This window comes from Desmodus rotundus, chromosome 8 (assembly GCF_022682495.2).
Source record: "Desmodus rotundus isolate HL8 chromosome 8, HLdesRot8A.1, whole genome shotgun sequence".
Lineage (NCBI taxonomy): Eukaryota > Metazoa > Chordata > Mammalia > Chiroptera > Phyllostomidae > Desmodus > Desmodus rotundus.
In genome coordinates, this window is record NC_071394.1 from 56,319,277 (window position 1) to 56,337,709 (window position 18,433).

Consider the following 18,433-nt stretch of genomic DNA (forward strand, 5'->3'; position numbering starts at 1 on the left):
CAGGGTTTCTCCACCTCAGCATATTTGACAGTTGACCTAGAAAATTCTTTGCTCTGTCATTGTAAAATGTTTGTAACATCTCTGACCTGTACCCACTGGATACCAGTACCACACCTCTCTCTCAGTTGTCACAACTGAAAATATCTCCAGATATTTTCAAATGTCCCCTGGGGGGAATCACCCCTCATTGAAAAAATTCACTGCTATAGTTGGGTGATTTTCCTAATATGCTGCCTAATTTTAGTGAAGTGATATTTCAAGACTGATATGTCATATAGGTTAATATAAAGCTGGAAATATGCCATGCCCATAGAATGGAAAAACTTTCACTGGAGTTTGGTTACTTGTCTTTAAATAGCTAGACAAAGTGAGTTGAAGTGTGCCACAAAACAGAAGGTATAAAGAAAAAGCAAAGCTTTTGGAACCAGGAAAAGCTATTTTGAATCCCTGCACTCTGTGAATCATGCAAAGAAATTGTAACTGCTTTGAATCCACAGGATGACCCACCTTCTCCCTTGTTTTTCCCAGATGCTAATTCTGCCCTCTAGAAGCAAAGAATTGGGACATTATCTGCTAGGCTAAGTAGCCTTTAAGTCCCATCACTGAGATGGCTACTTTTTTTTAGAAAAAATAGGGTCTAGAGATTCAATGAATTTGTTACAACCTCCCCAAAGCCCGTAATATTGAGGAGAAAATTAAATTTAGTAAAAAAGATTGCCAAGACATTTCATTAACATTTATATTGATTATAACTGACCAGAAAAAATAATTCTGTATATTTGTTCTATATTTTTCATAGAGATATTAGTAATTGTCACTTATCAAGACATTCTTAGTGTACTGATGTATGTTGTATAATAAAACATTTAATGGAAGACACTTTACATGGGCTACCTTGACTTCTTACAAATAGTGATATTTCTTTAAGATATAATGTTACAGCAGATTAATATTTTAGACTCTTTATTGAAGTATAATATAGATAAAGAAAAGGGCATGTATCTTAAGTGTATAGCTTGATAAAATTTCACAACTGTCACTCCCATTTATCCACAGATTAGAATTTGAACACGGAGATCTGAGTGTCTTTTAAAAACCTATGGTAGCCACACATTTCACATGGCTTGATTTTCTTTTAATGTAGTTATTAAATAAAAATTTATGGTATACAGATCATAAAAATCCAGATATAGTAAGGAATATAAATAACTAGGTAAGACTACAACCCTGGAAGGAATGGATATGAATTTGAGAGACATAGTAAATGGGAACTCAAGTCAAGAACTTCAGACATTCTGCAGTTATATGTCCAACCCCACTTCCTCAGTGGGAGCAGACTTAAGAAATTACAAGATCAGTCTGTCTGGCTAAAATGGTGTCATGAGAAATGTTTAATCATTTTGTATCATGTGTAGTTTTTAAAACCTTCCTTATGTATTTATGTCCACATGCTATATGCTTTTTATGTTGTCATAAAAGTCATTACTTCAGGATAATAGCATCAGAAAATAAATATTTTCTGAGCAGTAGCCTGCATACAGAATAGAGTAAATATGATGAAATGTATGGGGAAGAGGAAGCAGGAAGTGAAAGGATTGGGGGCTGTTGCAATAGCCCACAGAAGAAGTGACTTCATCTTGAAGTAGAAAAGCTGGGAATGAGTGGAAGGGATAAATAAGAACTGTGTTACTTAGAATGAATCAATATGACTTGGCTATTGAATTGATAAGACAAGAGTAGGCTGAATTGGCTATGATTGTAAAGGTTTTATACATATGTAAAATATATGTTATGCTATATATGCTATAAAACATAAATGCAAAATATATGTGTTATATTTATGTGTGTACACCTAACATACATATTAACACATATAAACCCATGTATGTGACACACATATACATATATGTACACACACATATTCTTAAAGTGTACCAAGATAAAATTAGGGAAATCATAAAAGGAAGCTTTTGGATTGCTCTGAGTAAATGGGTTACACTTTATATAAAACCTGGGAAGATGGATCGAACTACCTGACTGACATTCACCTCTAGTCCAACTAGTTCTATATGCTTATTTGGGTGATTTCATTAACCTCAAAATAACGAGATTGAATCTTTTTGGTCCTCATTTACATTATTTTGGAAAAGTTTCACTGTATGTGTCAGAAAAACATTCTAGGGGAAAAAGAATTAATCAAGATTTGGAAATATAAAATTATAGAAACACTTTTTATGATATATTTTTAAAAAACAGTCAATATTGCTTTTTTTTAAATAAATTTATCTGAAGGAGGTGAAATATTTAGCATTTTATTTGAGACCATCATATACTTACCTTTATTAAATGGAGTGCAAATATTTAGTTTTATCTAAATCAAATATCACATTATTATGTTGTTCTTCCTATGTATATAAAAAAGCTTTTAAGGAGGGATGTTGACCAGCTCTTGAGTGGGTGGCTGTCTATATAATCTACTACTATGTTTTTGAAATGAAGAAATAGTAACTCTTATGTATTTATGCATGCATGCATGTATGTATGTATGTAGTATGTATACATGTATTGGCTCCCAGGTATTAAAGTTTAACAGTCATAATACATTCGTTCAAATGTTCAAGCCTGAACACTCAGCATAGTAAAACTGCTGGTTTATTATTATTATTATTAAACATTATACCTCTTTTGAAAACATTTGATATAGTCACTGGCCCAAACAGATAACTTCCTCCCCTGTACTTTGCATAATGCAGTAACTTTGGTATCAGAGTGCCACTGTAATCTTAAATACTCCAACTAACTGCTGAGCTTTCAATGGCAACAATGATAATACCCATTGTAAAAGGAAATGCAGAAATAGTAACTGATGGGTTCTAACACGTTCCTTATATCCAGTCTTTCTTTTTCTCTACCAGTGTATCTATACTCGTTAATAATTTAGTGCTAATCAGCTCCTTGTCTTCTGAAAAGCAGAGTCTATTTAGAATCACAAGGCAACTGACCCTGAAGGTAAATTTAATATATGCAGATTTCTCATATCACCTCTTAGGTTTATTCAGAGTACTTTCTTGACTACATTTAGGTCTCAGCTGTGTGATCCTCCTTCTGTCTATCTGAACAGCAACTGATTTAATTATAATACAATTTCAAATCTTCTTTAGTTTTGCATTTCACATGTATTTTCATAACTACTTTTAATAATAATCTGAAGTTTTATTAGCAAATGAATAAATATGAAGTTGAGGCAAATTATATATATATATATATATACATATATATATATAATAAAGAATTATATATCTAAACTATTTCTACTATTTGACAAGGTGCTGTGTTTCTCTAATTTATTTAGATTTTACTATAAAAATGACATTTTTTGGTAATAATGTGTTAGTTCCATTGATCAGATTAAACATGGATCTAAAATAAGGATGTAAAATTATTTCCTTGGGCTATCATCATGAATTTAAAAACTATGAGTGAGCAATAAGGTGTAGAACATATTGTAATTATTTAAAAGGAGTTATAAAAATGTAGAAACAAATCTATGGACTTTCAGTTTAATTTAGGAATGTTCAGCATAGGATAGGAGTAAGTTTCAAAAATAATAATAGTCAAATGTTGAGAATGACTTGGGTTTAAATGACCTGATGACTCATGTGGCTCTGCTGGTCACTGCATAGTCATTGGCTTGAAGAAGGGGATAAAAAAGAGAAGGAAAAATTGTTTTTGTTTATCTAAACATGATATATAATCCAGGCTTTAAGAAAGGATCTATGAAGCTCTTTGAAAATAGAATACAATTATTACAGTTTCAAACATCTTTCCATGTCATTAGTAGCAACTTGCCTTGAGAGTTAAAATGCCTATTTCTGTTCATTTAAATTTATTAATATGCTTATTATCCTTTGTCAAAAGTAGAATGAAGATGAGACAAGATTTCTTTTTCAAAAGATGAATAATATTTTGGTTAAGAGGTTTGACAGTAAGGAAAATAATGATTTTTTAATGAGTTGTTTTGTTTTTGTTTTTATTTAGAAATGAAAGGAGACTTTGCTGTGAATTAGTAAACCACTTTATTGTGGTGTTCTCCACTTGCTGGTTTCCTGTTAACACGGAAACGTACACTGAATTGTCATTCTCTTTCATCTTTTAGTGATCACATTTGTATAACCCTCCTATCTGAAAAAGTGAAATGTGGAAATAAAAGAAACTGCTAATGTGCTTTTGGAATTAATATTTAGTGTTGGTAATGAAAATAAATTCAAAGGAATACATTTATAGAAAAAATTATTAACTATAACTTACAATATTTTAATATTGATATTAACATTTCAATTTACTTTTGTGACAATTCTTTTATGGAAATAACCTTGATTTTTATTAGCTTGTTTTCTATTTTAAATCACCTTATGAAGGAATGATTCAATGAAGTTTAAGGTATAGGACAACTTAACAGGCTTAATGGTCTTGCAGATAAGATAGAAATGTTTTTTTCTATTATCTTGAATAGTTAATAGTGAACTGAGTTGTTTTTTAAAAACACTATTTTGTTTTCATCTTTTGTTATGTTGTTCTAAAGAAATTTGAATATCATATTTCACATGCCAGTTTAGAGACCAATTGTTCTTAGAGAAACATTTTTCAAGAACATTAGTTGTGCTATTCATGATCAACTTTTTATCTACAAGTAGTATTTTCTTTCTTTCTGGAGTATGTAACCTGATTAGGACTAAGAAGATCCATTTCAGCTCACAAACCACAAGATCACACCAAAGAACAGTAATATTTTGCTCAGCTTACAGAACCTCTGTAAAGTGACCTCTGTTAAGAGAGATTTTCAATAGATCATACTTTATCATATATATTTATATTTTGGATGCAGATTAAGTTTGTATATTTCACTTTAGAATATATATGCTATTAATTATAAATTACTGCTTTAATAATTAGCATGAATACTTGATGTTTTTCCCAAATAAACCTTTAGAAATAAACTTAAAAGTACTCATAACTTTTTTTTATTGTTGTTCAAGTACAATTTTCTGCATTTTCACCCCACCCCCCATCCCTGCCTCACACCCTCAGACTTACCCTCTTTAGCTTTGTCCATGTGTCCTTTATAAATATTCCTTGATAGCCCTTCCCCTATTTTCCCCTATTATCCCTCTCCCCCCTCCTCTCTGGTTACTATCAATTTGTTCTTTATTTCAATATCTCTAGTTGTATTTTGCTTGCTTGTTTGTTTTGTTGATTAGCTTCCACTTATAGGTGAGGTCATATGGTATTTATCTTTCACTGCCTGGCTTATTTCACTTAGCATAATACTCTCCAGTTCCATGCTGTTCCTTCTTTCTTTCTGCTGTGTAGTATTCCATTGTGTAAATGTATCACAGGTTTAGATCTACTCATTTGCTGATGGGCACTTAGGTTGCTTTCAGCACTTGGCTATTGTAAATTGTGCTTCTATGAACATTGGGGTGTATAGGCTCTTTTGAATTGATGTTTCAGGATCTTTAGGGTGTAATCCCAACAGTGGTATTGCTGGGTCACCAATTTACACAAAAATAAATTCAAGGTGGATAAAAGACTTAAATATAAGTCATGACACCATTAAAGTCCTAGAAGAGAACATAGGCAGAAAAATCTCAGATATTCCATGCAGCAATATTTTCACCGATATGTCCTGTAGAGCAAGGGACATAAAGGAAAGAATAAACAAATGACATCTCATCAAAATAAAAACCTTCTGCATGGCTAAAGAAAAGAGCATTAAACTGAAGAGAACCAACCATATGGGAAAAGTACTCATAACTTTATGTTGAATATAATGTTTAGTATCAAAACTCCCATTTATTTAATGGCATTTGGTTCCATATCATGTGAGCATAAAATTAATGTAGTTTTTCTTATAACTAGTTAAGCTTGTAATCTAATGTAATCTTAATGAATTTACTCATAAGAAGTGCTTGACAAAGCAATAATGAAAAGCTCCCTGGGTGGGATCAATATGTTCTTTTTCTGAAAAAATGAAACATGAATGTGAAAATATGTAAACAAATACCTTAACTGTTTTGTGTATCTAAGGTTTATACAATTAAATTGTATAATTTTATTTTGTTTGATTGCATCATAGACATGTTTCCAAAAGTCAAATTTACTAAATTATTAAAATTCCAAAATCACTATTGAATGGTAACCACCAAAAATACTAAAGAGTGTGATACTTGCTTTGGTTATGATATGTAACTTAAAATTCAAAAGTAACCATAGCTAAAATTGTTTCCCTGTGGTGCTTTCTTCTTTTCTCCATCTTTCTTTTTTTTTCTTTTTCATCCTCCTCATTGTTCTTTCTTACTCTTGTTTATGCAAAAAATAAAAATTTTGAATTTAGGCTAATTAATTTTAGAAGAGAGGAGAAATTCCTCAGAAGGAGGGATATAAATTACTTTACAAAGACAATTTACCTCATGTGAAAAGGAATACAAGAGAGATGGGCTTTCTCCATATAGCCAACCCCTGGTTTAACTCAGGCTTTCTACTTCCTTTGTGGAGTACACTAATTAGTTTCCATGGGAAGCTCACTTGCTTAAGTATCAGGCAACTTTTTTTTTTTGATTAACAACATTAATTGTTTTATTTTACATGTCTGTGGTTACTAAAAAGGTTGAACACTTTCTCATGATGTATTTTAACTCTTCATTAATCTTGTTATTTCCTTTTCTTTTGGTAGGAACATTTAACATGAGATCTGCTCTTTTAACACATTTTTAAGCAAACAACACATTATTGTTGATTGGTGCAATGTTGGACAGCAGATCTCCATAGCTTATTCATCCTGCTTTACTGAAATATTATGCTCGTTGATTGGTAACTCCCTATTTGTCCTTCCCACTGCTCCTGGGAACTACTGTTCTTCTTCAGGAATCCATGAGATTGACTACTTTAGATTTTCTCATATTAGTGGACATACGCAGTTTTGGTCTATCTGTGACTGGCTTATTTTGTTTAGCATTCATTATGTTTTTAAGGCTCACCCAGTTGTGGTATGTATCAGTGGTCACTCCTTTTAAGGCTGAACGGTATTACATCTTTCATTCACTGATGGACATTTGTATTGTTTCCATCTTGTCTATTGTGAATAGGGCTGCAATGTCCCCTGACCATCTCAGCTACTTCACATAACTATGGGTAACTACCATAACCATGGGTAACTTCACATAACCATTGGTAACTACCAATGGCCACTTACATTTGTTCCTAGCATGTAAACACTATTTGTCTGTGTTATTTCATTTCATAATTTAATGAAATATGTCATAATCCAATGAAATACAAATGTGAAAAGAGATTCTTTTTCCTTACAAAAAGCTAGAAAAATACTTTGGTAGTGGATAAAAGTAAGTCGATTAAAATATATTAAATATTTCAAAAAAAATCATAAAATTCTAGTAGGCTTCTATATTCATGATGCTTTATGGATAGCTTTGACTTTGTTCTTCATTAAAAACAACAAACTGGAAATCAAAAGTAGTTTATGGAATTTATTTTTGAAAATTAATAAGTAATCCCAAGTAATGGATTCCTAAACAAAAGGTCTTGGTTATCTAACAAAACAGTAGCAACTGTGTATGTTTAAGTCTAATACATTATTAAGTATGAGTATACCATTTTTGTGTTTCTTTATTTTAATTATTTTATTTACGTACCAGTTAAGTAAGTTTACAAATCTTAGAATTTAAGAAAAGAGGACTTCTGGTATTTGTGATGTATTTGAGGAAAAAAAAACTAAAGAGAACCCCTTTTACTAACCTGAGCCTGATTGGATTCTGTGTGTGTTTCCACCCTCGAACATCATTAGAAGGACAAACCACCCACTTAAGGAGATATGCCTGCTATTTGGATCTGCTCCCTTTTCCAGAAATTCTCAAAGTTTTACTGGATAAAATGAAGAAAATAATTACCATAATAGGGATGGCAAACAGGTTTCATCTTGAAAAGGCAGCCCTAATTAATTGCTAGTGACTGCATCTGGATCTGCGTTGAAATGAACCTGGAGTGGAACTCCCTAATCCCATAGTGATGCTGCCCATGGACACAGGAAGAAGTAGAACAACAAAATTGTGACAGCGTTGTTCTCCTGAGCTTTAGATTAGCCCTCCTCATCCACGGTTTTACTTTTCACAGTGTCAGTTACTCATGGTCCAAAAATATTAAAAAGAAAATTTAAGATATAAATTCATTTATTAAATCATGCCATTTTGATCTTGCCTTCCTGCTCTGGTCCTTTGCGCAGCACCTCCGTTAGTGACGTAGTAACTGCCTTGGTAATCAGATTCACTGCCATGGTATCCCAGTGTTGTCTTCGAGTAACCCTCATTTTACTTAGTAATGGACCCAATGCCATTCACATAACTTTTTCTATAATATATTGCTATAGTTGTTCTATTTTATTATTATTTGTGTTAATCTCTTATTGTACCTAATTTATAAATTAAACCTTATCATAGGTATGTGTCTATAGGAAAAAACACAGTATTATAAAGGGTTCAGTACTATTCACAAATTCAGGCCTCTATTGGGTGTCTTGGAACATATGACCCACAGATAAGGACTACTGTATCTATATTTTCCTAATGTTTTGCAGTTTTGTAAATGAACAGTTTTCTACCTTATATTTTTCTTATTTTCTTCTATTGGAACACTCCCATTAGTGACATCCCTCAGCACTAGTCAGTTACTACATTAAATGAGAAAGATTGGTTCACACAGGAAACATAACTTACTTATGTGTAAGTTCATCATAAATCAGAACCACTTCATGCAAATGGAAAAATACAGGATTTGCTTGCAGTCTACTTCTCTCCAAACTAAATAACTACAGTTAGATTTCACTAAAAAAATCAGTTCCTAAAATTTATCCCCCAAATATTATTACAATTAAGAGTCTACAGAATATGAATGCAAGAGGACTGTTTGACAGGCTGCTAATGTGAGTCTGCCATTTTCTACACAATTCTTCACATGGTTTTGATATATCACAAGGTGCCCGCCTAGCCTTCCCAGATGAAATATATAATAATTTCTTTAATACTTTATCCACACATCTTCTGGTTTTAAGAAATTGAATAAGAAATATTACTTTTTAGATATCTTTAACAAATGTGGAAAGTGAAATTCTGACTCTATAGTTTAACTATAGGTGGAATTTTTTTCTTGGAAAATAAAATCAATAAATGTATTCTCAGAATTAAAATATAATAATTTAATACTATCCTCTAAATGTTATTTGTCACATGTACACATAAAAGACACCATGTTCTGACTGGTATGGCTCAGTAGGTTGGGCATCACCCTGCAACCAAAAGGTGGCCGATTTGATTCCTGGTCAGGGGCACATGCCTGGGTTGTGGGCCAGGTCCCCGGTTGGGGGTGTACAAAAGTCAACTGATTGATGTTCCTCTCACACATTAATGTTTATTTCCCTCTCTTTCTCCCTAAAAATAAATAAATAAAATGTTTTAAAAACATTTTATTATCTCTCTAAAAATAAATAAATAAAATGTTTTAAAAAGTATACCACGTACGATAGAGTTTAGATATAATAGAAGGTTGGTGACGGTATTGTGTAGACCCACACACATTAGGGATAACTTTATTTCAGGTCAATGCCTAGAATGTAGGAGGCATCAGACGTCAAAAGAAATGGAACTTTATTCATGTCACGGTTATTTATCGAATGCTTGCAATATCCTACCAACTATATACTGCTTCTGCCTTTGGGAGTTTACTAACAGTCAAGAGACACAGACTCATGACTGGATAGTTAAACAGAATATGTGAAAGGCTTTATCAGGGTTATACCCAGGCAGCTACTGGAATATATCATAAATCCCTATCATTTCAAATTAAAAACTTGTTGTATTCCAACATAAACAAAGTTAGCTTAATTGTAAGGGTAAGAAAACTTAAAATTGTTAAGAGCTTATGTTAAGTGTTAAGGGTTAAGTTATAGTCATGACTTATCAAATTTATAACAGTAAGCTTCATATCTTAGAATGTGTGGTATGAAATTTCAGCCCCTTAAACGAGATAAATCTTGTTACAATTACAATTTAAAACCTGAGAAACTCTCCTTTCTATTTTTAAGCCTCTTAATGACATCATTTATTGTCTACTGGAAATCAATTTAGGAAATCATGTTAGTCCACTGAGCACTTCAGATAAGGTGATTTCATGAAACATTCCAAGACTATCACAGGGAATTGCTTTCATATGCCATAAATGAAGAAAGAAGCAGAATATGGCCTGCTGAAGGAGTTTACAATTTTACAGCTCCTCCCACTGCAGCACAAAAGTCACTTAGTGACAGTTAACTTTGGGTTATCATTCACGGATTGAAAGCCTAGCAGCCGTAACACACTCTAGGCTTGGGTGACACTGTATGTGTGTTTCTAAATCAATGATGAGGGTATCGGAACCGATACTGGACATGGATATGGCAAATTACAGTGAAGTTTTGGACCCAACATATACAACCTTGGAATTTGAAACTATGCAGATTCTATATAATTCAAATGGTGAGTTCTCATCTGCTTATAAATATTTTTTAAAAAATTAAGTATAGTGGGAGAAGTAAAACTGATCTTCCCAGGTGGTAGCTACAGGTTTTATTGCTGGAGAATTCAGGGCTTGCTTTTTAAAGCCACAAATCTGAGCTTTTGCACATCATCACAAACTTTAAATTAAAGCTATGTTTGATGTAATAAAGTAACCTCAGAATTCTGTCATAAGCCAGTTAGGTGAAAAGAACTATTATATTTACTACAAATCACAGTAATAAGTAACATTGGCAGATTGGCTCTAAAGTATATTTTCTCTGCAATATTTAAAATGACATACGGGGCAGAGTTTCCATAGAGCACTGCACAGTTTTCCTGGTTGCCCCTCTTTCGTTATTCCATCTCTCAATTGCTGCTGAGAAACTGCATTGAAAATTGCCATCGAGTTTTTGCATCGAACAGAAATATTAAAGGAAATAAAGGCTTATATTATAATCCCAATCAGAAAGCTAATGATTAGCCTCAAAAGCTCTTGGTATTTATCTACTGTAACACTTTAACTTTAAATAAGACGTGAGTAGTTTAGAGTTCAGGTCTTTTTATACTATAGTTTACTGTTGACTTTAAATTTATTTTTTAAGTAAAAGTATTTCTCAAGATCAGTTATAATCAATAGAGCTCCTAAAATCTAGTAATTATGTTTAGTTTGGAAAGTGTGTGTATGTGTTTACTTCAGGATTGAGAATGTATCTTATACTCAGGATGTCTGATTGTTCTATTATGTTATTTTATTAGTGGAACAATTTTTAAGGATTGTCAGAAGATGAATTCTGAAATTTTAGCACAAAGAGAATTAAAATAAACCTAGAGTGCAAATCTTAGGAAGTCACTATTTTGATTCTTTATGTGTATATTTGATTAGAGGTATTTAATAAAGTATATCAGTGGAATCATGATTTTTTAAGACTATAGATTGCTAAATAAAAGGGACAGGAATACTACAAATATTTACTAAAACAATTGACTTTCCAAAGTGTTCTCAAACATGTTTTCTTCTAATGATGTTGTTAATAATATTAAGTATGACATTAAACTTAAAGCAAAAGTTTAATTTTTTGTATTTTCATATAATCTCCCAGATGCCGTCAATTCTAAATACTTCTAGTTGCCTTATTTCTAATATCTATTTTATTTATGTTACCTAATGAAAAATTTCTAGTTTAAATTTTATGTCACATGGTTAATCTTAAGCATATTCTTATTATGTTTTTAACTTAGGAAGTTATATATGATAATATCTATCTACTCAGAAGTGTTAGTAGGTAGGATATATGGGTTATCACATAATGTATTTGGGACACAACAACCATTAATTTTATCTTTTGTTCTATTAAAGATATAATAATTGTTATTATGCTTATATAATTTTATAAATTAAAAGTTAAAAATATTACCTAATATTTTCAATATCTTTTGAAGACATACAGATTTTAAGCTGTAGTCAGCAACATTAACTCATTTAAAAATACTTAAGTAAAAATGTCTGGATTTTTAAGCCTCTTTCTTCAGAACTATATATTGGATGCTCACTTTGTGTCAGGTACAGTTCTAAGAGCTGGAAGGCAGAGGGGGATGGATGAGACAGATAAATTCTCTTACATCATGAAGTTTGTATTCTACAGCCAGAGATGGATTATAAATGGGCAGACCAGTACAGAATATAATTTTAAACAATGAAGGACTTATTGTTTTAAAAAACAAGCAGAGTTCTATGTTCTACTCGAAAGGCAGATTAGGAATGACTCTTTGGGAACTATTTTCAGAGAATGTTTTATAGAAAATGAGGAACTGGATAGCGAGGTAGAAGAAAGTTTTGATGAAAATTTCCTTCCAGGCAGAAGGAGTAGCAAGTGTAAAGGCTCTGAGACAGAAACGGACTCCAAGGGGGAAAAAAGGCCGCATTGCTGGAGGACAGTGAACTGGATGAAAACTAGTGGTAGACAATGGGATCAGAGAGGGGGAAGGCGGGTTCTATCTACAGAGCTTTATAGGCCACAGTAAGTGTATCTGTCTATAAGGGTTGGATGAAGAAGGCTGATAAGACGTGACTTTCTTACACCAGGAGAACTGTGGGGGCTTTGGAGAAATAAACGGTAGAGAGAAAGAGTGAGAGGAGAGAAATAAGGTAGGAGGCTGTTGCAATGGTTGAGGGGGAAGATTACGGTCAATTGATAAGAGTGGCCATACTTAAAGGGTAAAAAGTTATGAATTCTATATGTACTTTAAATATGGACTTTACTGCTGTATTATATGTAAGTGATGAAGGATAGAATCTAGTGAAGACTCACAGGTTATTGGCCCTGGGTACTGAATGGTACTATTGACTGACATGGAAAACTGAAGGAACAACATGTTCTAGGAAAAAATTAGTTTTGTTTTTATACATTAATTTGAAATCTTTCTTAAACTTCAAAATGAGGTTGTTAAATAGGTTTTTGGGGATTTCAGACTAGTGCTTATGGGAGATATCAGGGCCATCATAAAATTTGGGGATTTTAATCACACAGATAATATTTAATGTCATGGGATTTGATGAACTTCCCTTGAGAAAGAGTATAGTTGGAGAACTGAGCCCTATAGTGTTTCAAAGTTTAATCATCAAAAATATGGCAGGGGAGCCCTGGCTGGTGTCATTCAGCAGGTTGAGCACCAGCCCATGAACCAAAGGGTTATCAGTTCAATTCCCAGTCAGGGCTTATGCCTGGGTTGCAGGCCAGGTCCCCAGTTGGGGATGTATGAGAGGCAACCACACATTGATGTTTCTTTCCCTCTCTTTCTCCTTCCTTTCCCCTCTCTGTTAAAATAAAATCAATAAAATCTTTAAAAAAAGAAATATGGGAGGGGAGAATGGAATGGTGACTGGCAGGAGTAGCCACTGATTAAAAGGGAACAGTGTAGTGTGTTGGGACTCTGAGAAACCAATGAATGGATTGTTTTGAGCCTATGAATATTTAGTAACTCAAACTCTCCTCTCCCTGCAACCTGCTTTTTTTTTTTTAACAGATAGTTCTGCCCCAGAGACAACAAGTATGAGTACCACGGACAATGGTGTCAACTGTCTATGTGCTATATGTGGGGACAGAGCAACAGGAAAACACTATGGAGCATCCAGCTGTGATGGGTGCAAGGGCTTCTTCAGGCGCAGCATACGCAAGAGTCACGTGTATTCCTGCAGGTACTAGAAATGCTCCTTTTAGGAAAGTCATTTTTAGAGGCGTTTCAAAATGGCATGCAGATGGGAATACAATTCAGAGCTTCTCTATTTCTGTAACTCTGGGAACAAAAATCTATAAACTACATTAAGAATGAGAATGTGTGGGTGTATTTACAGGATGCATTCACGGAGGTGGTTCTCTTTTATGAAACATTCAGACTTATAAAACAAATACAAAAATCCACACACTGATTGTTCATCTTATACATTGGCATAGTTGGAGCTCAGTGGATACCTCCTTTACCACTTTCTCTCTCTACCCCCTCTCCCAGAGGTGACTACTGTTGGAAATTTACTGTCTTTTCCTGGTGTTTCTTTATTGTTTTACCACATGTTCATATACCAATAGACATACTTAAGTCTGTATTCAGATGGTTTCACAATATGTGGACTTTTCTGTCTATTGATTTTGTTTTTAGTATCATTACATCCTGAGTCTTTTAAAACAAAATTATAAAAGTGCAGATGATTTTGGTAGCTTTTTGATGTTAATGAAAGATTAAATGTTTAGTCCTAAAATTTTAAATGTATTTCTTGTGTTACAATTTTGCCATTGAATGATAATGTTTTATCTAAAATGTATTTAACTATATTGTATGCATCCTACATTTCTAGTAGGCTTTTTTTAAACTATCTAGACAGCATCATAGCACAATTCAGGGTTAAATATCCTACACTGAGTGTTCAGAATGACTGTTCTTAAATGCAGATTATATCTGGGAAGAACTTAATTCTTTCTTGATATGATGCCTTTTGATTTCTAGGGATCTGGAAAAGTTAATATATAACTACCCAAGTATCTAACTAGAATTTTCTATTAATTTTTCAAGGAGAGCTTAGTAAGTTAAAAGTGTAAATCATTCACTTTAAGACCTTTTTGGTAAACAAAAAAATATATATTAAATGGGTCTTGCTTTCCTATACATCAAAACTCCAAAGGTAAAAAGTGGAACAAGTAGATTTCCAAGGATATCAACAAAAATAAATACAAAATAGAATGTAAACAATACTTTTTTGAGTTGTGTGTTCTGTTAAAAATGAAATACATAGATAGGAAAAATAACAATCCAAACAACTAAATCCATCAAAAACTTTTAAGAATCAGAGACTATCAGCACAAAGAGCTTTCAAGGTTTCAGGCTTCCTGTCTGGGAAAAGTGGGAAAGGAGTGTTCCCATAGGAACTTCTGGAAATTTAAAAAAGATGCCACCAACATGTACAGTTGACTCATACTTCCCATCATGAGTATTGCTTCTTCCTTAGCCTTCTTTATATATTTTGCTCTTAAGCAAATGCTACTACGACTTTTCATTTGGAAAATAGTTATTATATTGATGGAAGTTTAGGATCATAAAGGTCTATTTAAGCTCACATTTTGCTGTCTCAAATTTTTCAATTTTCTTATATTTCTAAATTAATTTCCACTCTAACTCTTTCATCACAATGGATTTGGACTTTCCCTTTCAATGCACATTAAATTACTGTCTCAGTGCTTCTCACGTTATTTATTATGGTTATTTGTAAACTTGTATGTGTGCCCTATTTGGTTATCATTTCCTTGAATGGAGGGGATAGATAATAGTCCTCTGTTTAATCCCTACACCAAGATTATATACATAATATGTGCTTAATAAATCTTTATTCCATTTTTGCATTAATTTAATGTTAATTGAATGTGTTTTCCTGTTGTATTTATTAGTGATTAGGTCCTCTCTCCTAAGTCTCCTCAGCCATCCATTCTCAAATAAACAATGCTCTTTCCTCACCCAGAAAGTTTGTCTGTCTTCCAGCTCAACTCATCTATAGTAGGTTTTATATTCATTCAATTTCAAGTGGCCATTTTTATTTTTAGAAGAAATACCTTTTTATATAAATCACAAATTAATATTGTTTTATTCTAATCATTAATAATCAACCACAAATAATCAGAGATATACATATGTGTAATTTTGGGCCAGAATTTTGAAAAAATGCTATTGCTTACTATATAATTAATATTTGCCCCAAAGTATTTGAGGTTCATTTACATAACAACCTTACAATTGTAAATTAACTGGATGGGGCTATTTGATAACATTGCCAAGTACTAACAAGAGAGAATGGTGGACCTGGGAATCAAGCTCAGGTCTAATTCCAGAGACTACTCTTTTCTTACAAGTGTGCAATTCAGTTTTTTAGCATATCCACAGAGTTGCAACCATCACTACAATCAATTTAGAACATTTTCACCCCCCTCGGTTATAAAGAAACCTCATGACCTTTTGCAGTCAATACCCCTTTGCCACCAACTTCCTCCCCACCAATGTGAGGCAACCATTCATCTCCTTTCCATGTCTATATATTTATCTCTCCGGACATTTCATATAAGTGAAATCATACAATATGTGGCCTTTTGTGTCTGACTTCTTCAAGGTTTTTCCAATTTGTATCATGTATCAGTACTCCGTTCCTGTTCATTGTTACTTATAGTATCCATTGTGTGGGGGAACTATATTTTATGTGCCCATCAACTGATAGGCATTTGGGTTGTCCCCACTTTTTGGCTATTACAAATAATGCTGCTGTGGGCACCTGTACAAGTGTTTGTGTGAACACATGGCTTTGTTTTTCTTGGGTAGATACCTAGGAGTGGTCTTGCTGGATCAATATGGTAACTCTATGTTTAACTTTTTAAAACACTGCCACACTTCCTAAGCAGCTACAACATTCTATGTTATGACGAACAATATGTGAGGGTTCTCATTTTCCACATCCTTTTCAACACTTGTATTTTCTGTTTTTTTTTTTCCTGATTAGAGCCATTTTAGTGGATGTGAGATGGCACCTAATTTTGTAGAGTCTGTACCCAAAGCTGTCCTCATCTGCAATTTGGCATTTAGAATAAACTTTAATTAGGTCACATTTAAAATTAATCAAAGAATATTTACAATGAGAAAAACATGAAAATGCAGAGGAATGAAATTCTGATATATTTTCCATTATACTGAAATCATTTAGCAACAAACAATTAAAATTTATGTGCCAAATATTTTAAAACTAGGTTTGGCTTTCATGAATCATGACAGAAATGACCATACACACTGGCCAAGAGTAAGATATCTTTCAGTTTTATTTCATTATAAAATCTGCATGAGAGTTGAGGATTATATTTCCATGTACTTTTTTTTTTAATTTTGAAAAGTGTTTTTCATAAGATTTTTAAAAAGATTTTATTTATTCATTTTTAGAGAGAGGGGAAAAGGAGAGAAATATCAATGTGGGTTGCCTCTCGTGAGCCCTGTACTGGGGACCTGGCCTGAAACCCAGGCATGTGCCCTGAATGGGAATTGAACCAGCGACCCTTTGGTTTGCAGGCCTGTGCTTAATCCACTGAGAACACGTATGTTCTGATCATGGTTGTATGTCGAAAACCACAGCAGTGGGAAGGTCACAAATGTTCATAATATCTGGAAAAGTTAATTAATTGTTCCTATTCATTTTTTCTATTGGGCCAAATTTGGCCATACCTAGAGTCTATTTGTCTTTTTATTTGCTTTTTTCATAAATAATTTTCTGCAAAACTAATATACCCTTTTTTATATTATAGGTTCAGTCGGCAATGTGTTGTTGACAAGGACAAAAGGAATCAATGTAGATATTGTCGATTAAGAAAGTGTTTTAGAGCAGGAATGAAAAAAGAAGGTAATAATATATAACATAATAGTGATATTTAACATTATTGATGAAAAGTGTTACACACACATTCTCACTTAATCATAATAACTTTCACATGAGTTCTGATTTTTCTTCATGAAGAATCTGTGTTTCCTTGAGTTTAAGAACTTACCCTAGGACACTGGCCACCAGCTAGTGAGCAGAATAACCAGTCTTTATATGATGGCTGTCTGAATTCTGCCACCATGCTCTTTACTACTGGGTTATACCTGGCAGCAGCAAAACTGTAGTCTTAAATATCATTTCAGCATTCTATTTGAAAGATAATGCAAAATCTATTAATAAGTTGTAACTATAACTATATTTTAAACTCATTTTTATTGTCATTAAGATTGACTACCTTTATTTCATAAACATTAACTGAACATTGACTTTGCATGCATTCATTTATTCAACCAATATTTATTGAGCACTGTTACTTTCAAAATACTGTTCTGGGCACTGAGGTTTCAGTAGTTAACATAATAGAAATTTCCTCCCCCTCAGGGAGCTTATATTCTATTGAGAGACAGAGACATAGACTAGATACTCTATTTTATTGTGAACTAATTTCATTGTGAACATATTAAGTAATCTGACTCTATTATCTTACATTCTAAATATGTTTAACTTAGAAAGGTGTTGAACACATTTAAATATTTGGCAGGGAATAGTCACTACAAGATTTTAGGCTTATCAGGTTTTGCACCTTCTTGTGCTTGTCATATACAAAGAGATATTTTTCTTTTTTTATAAATTTTATCTATTTTTATTTATTATTGTTTGGTTACAGTTGTCCCACCTTTTTCCCCATTGCTCTACTCTACCCCATCCCTCCCCACTCCCACAGTCAATGCCCCCACCACCATTGTCCATGCCCACGAGTCCTCTATTGCTGTCCGTT

At 32.9% G+C, this 18,433-nt stretch overlaps 1 protein-coding gene across 6 annotated transcripts in view; it reads left to right on the plus strand.

Annotated features, from left to right (window-relative positions):
• HNF4G (hepatocyte nuclear factor 4 gamma) overlaps positions 1 to 18,433 on the plus strand; it is a 116,443-nt gene that overhangs the window by 80,883 nt on the left and 17,127 nt on the right. For 2 of the 6 annotated variants that reach the window (XM_045186172.3, XM_045186173.3), the window contains 2 exons: positions 13,626 to 13,797; positions 17,423 to 17,517. In XM_045186172.3, the coding sequence (XP_045042107.2) occupies positions 13,626 to 13,797; positions 17,423 to 17,517 (267 nt within the window). Of the gene's footprint in view, positions 1 to 10,376; positions 10,581 to 13,625; positions 13,798 to 17,422; positions 17,518 to 18,433 lie in introns of those variants that run through there. The other 4 variants (XM_045186175.3, XM_045186174.3, XM_024578320.4 and 1 more) reach the window with 3 other exon arrangements.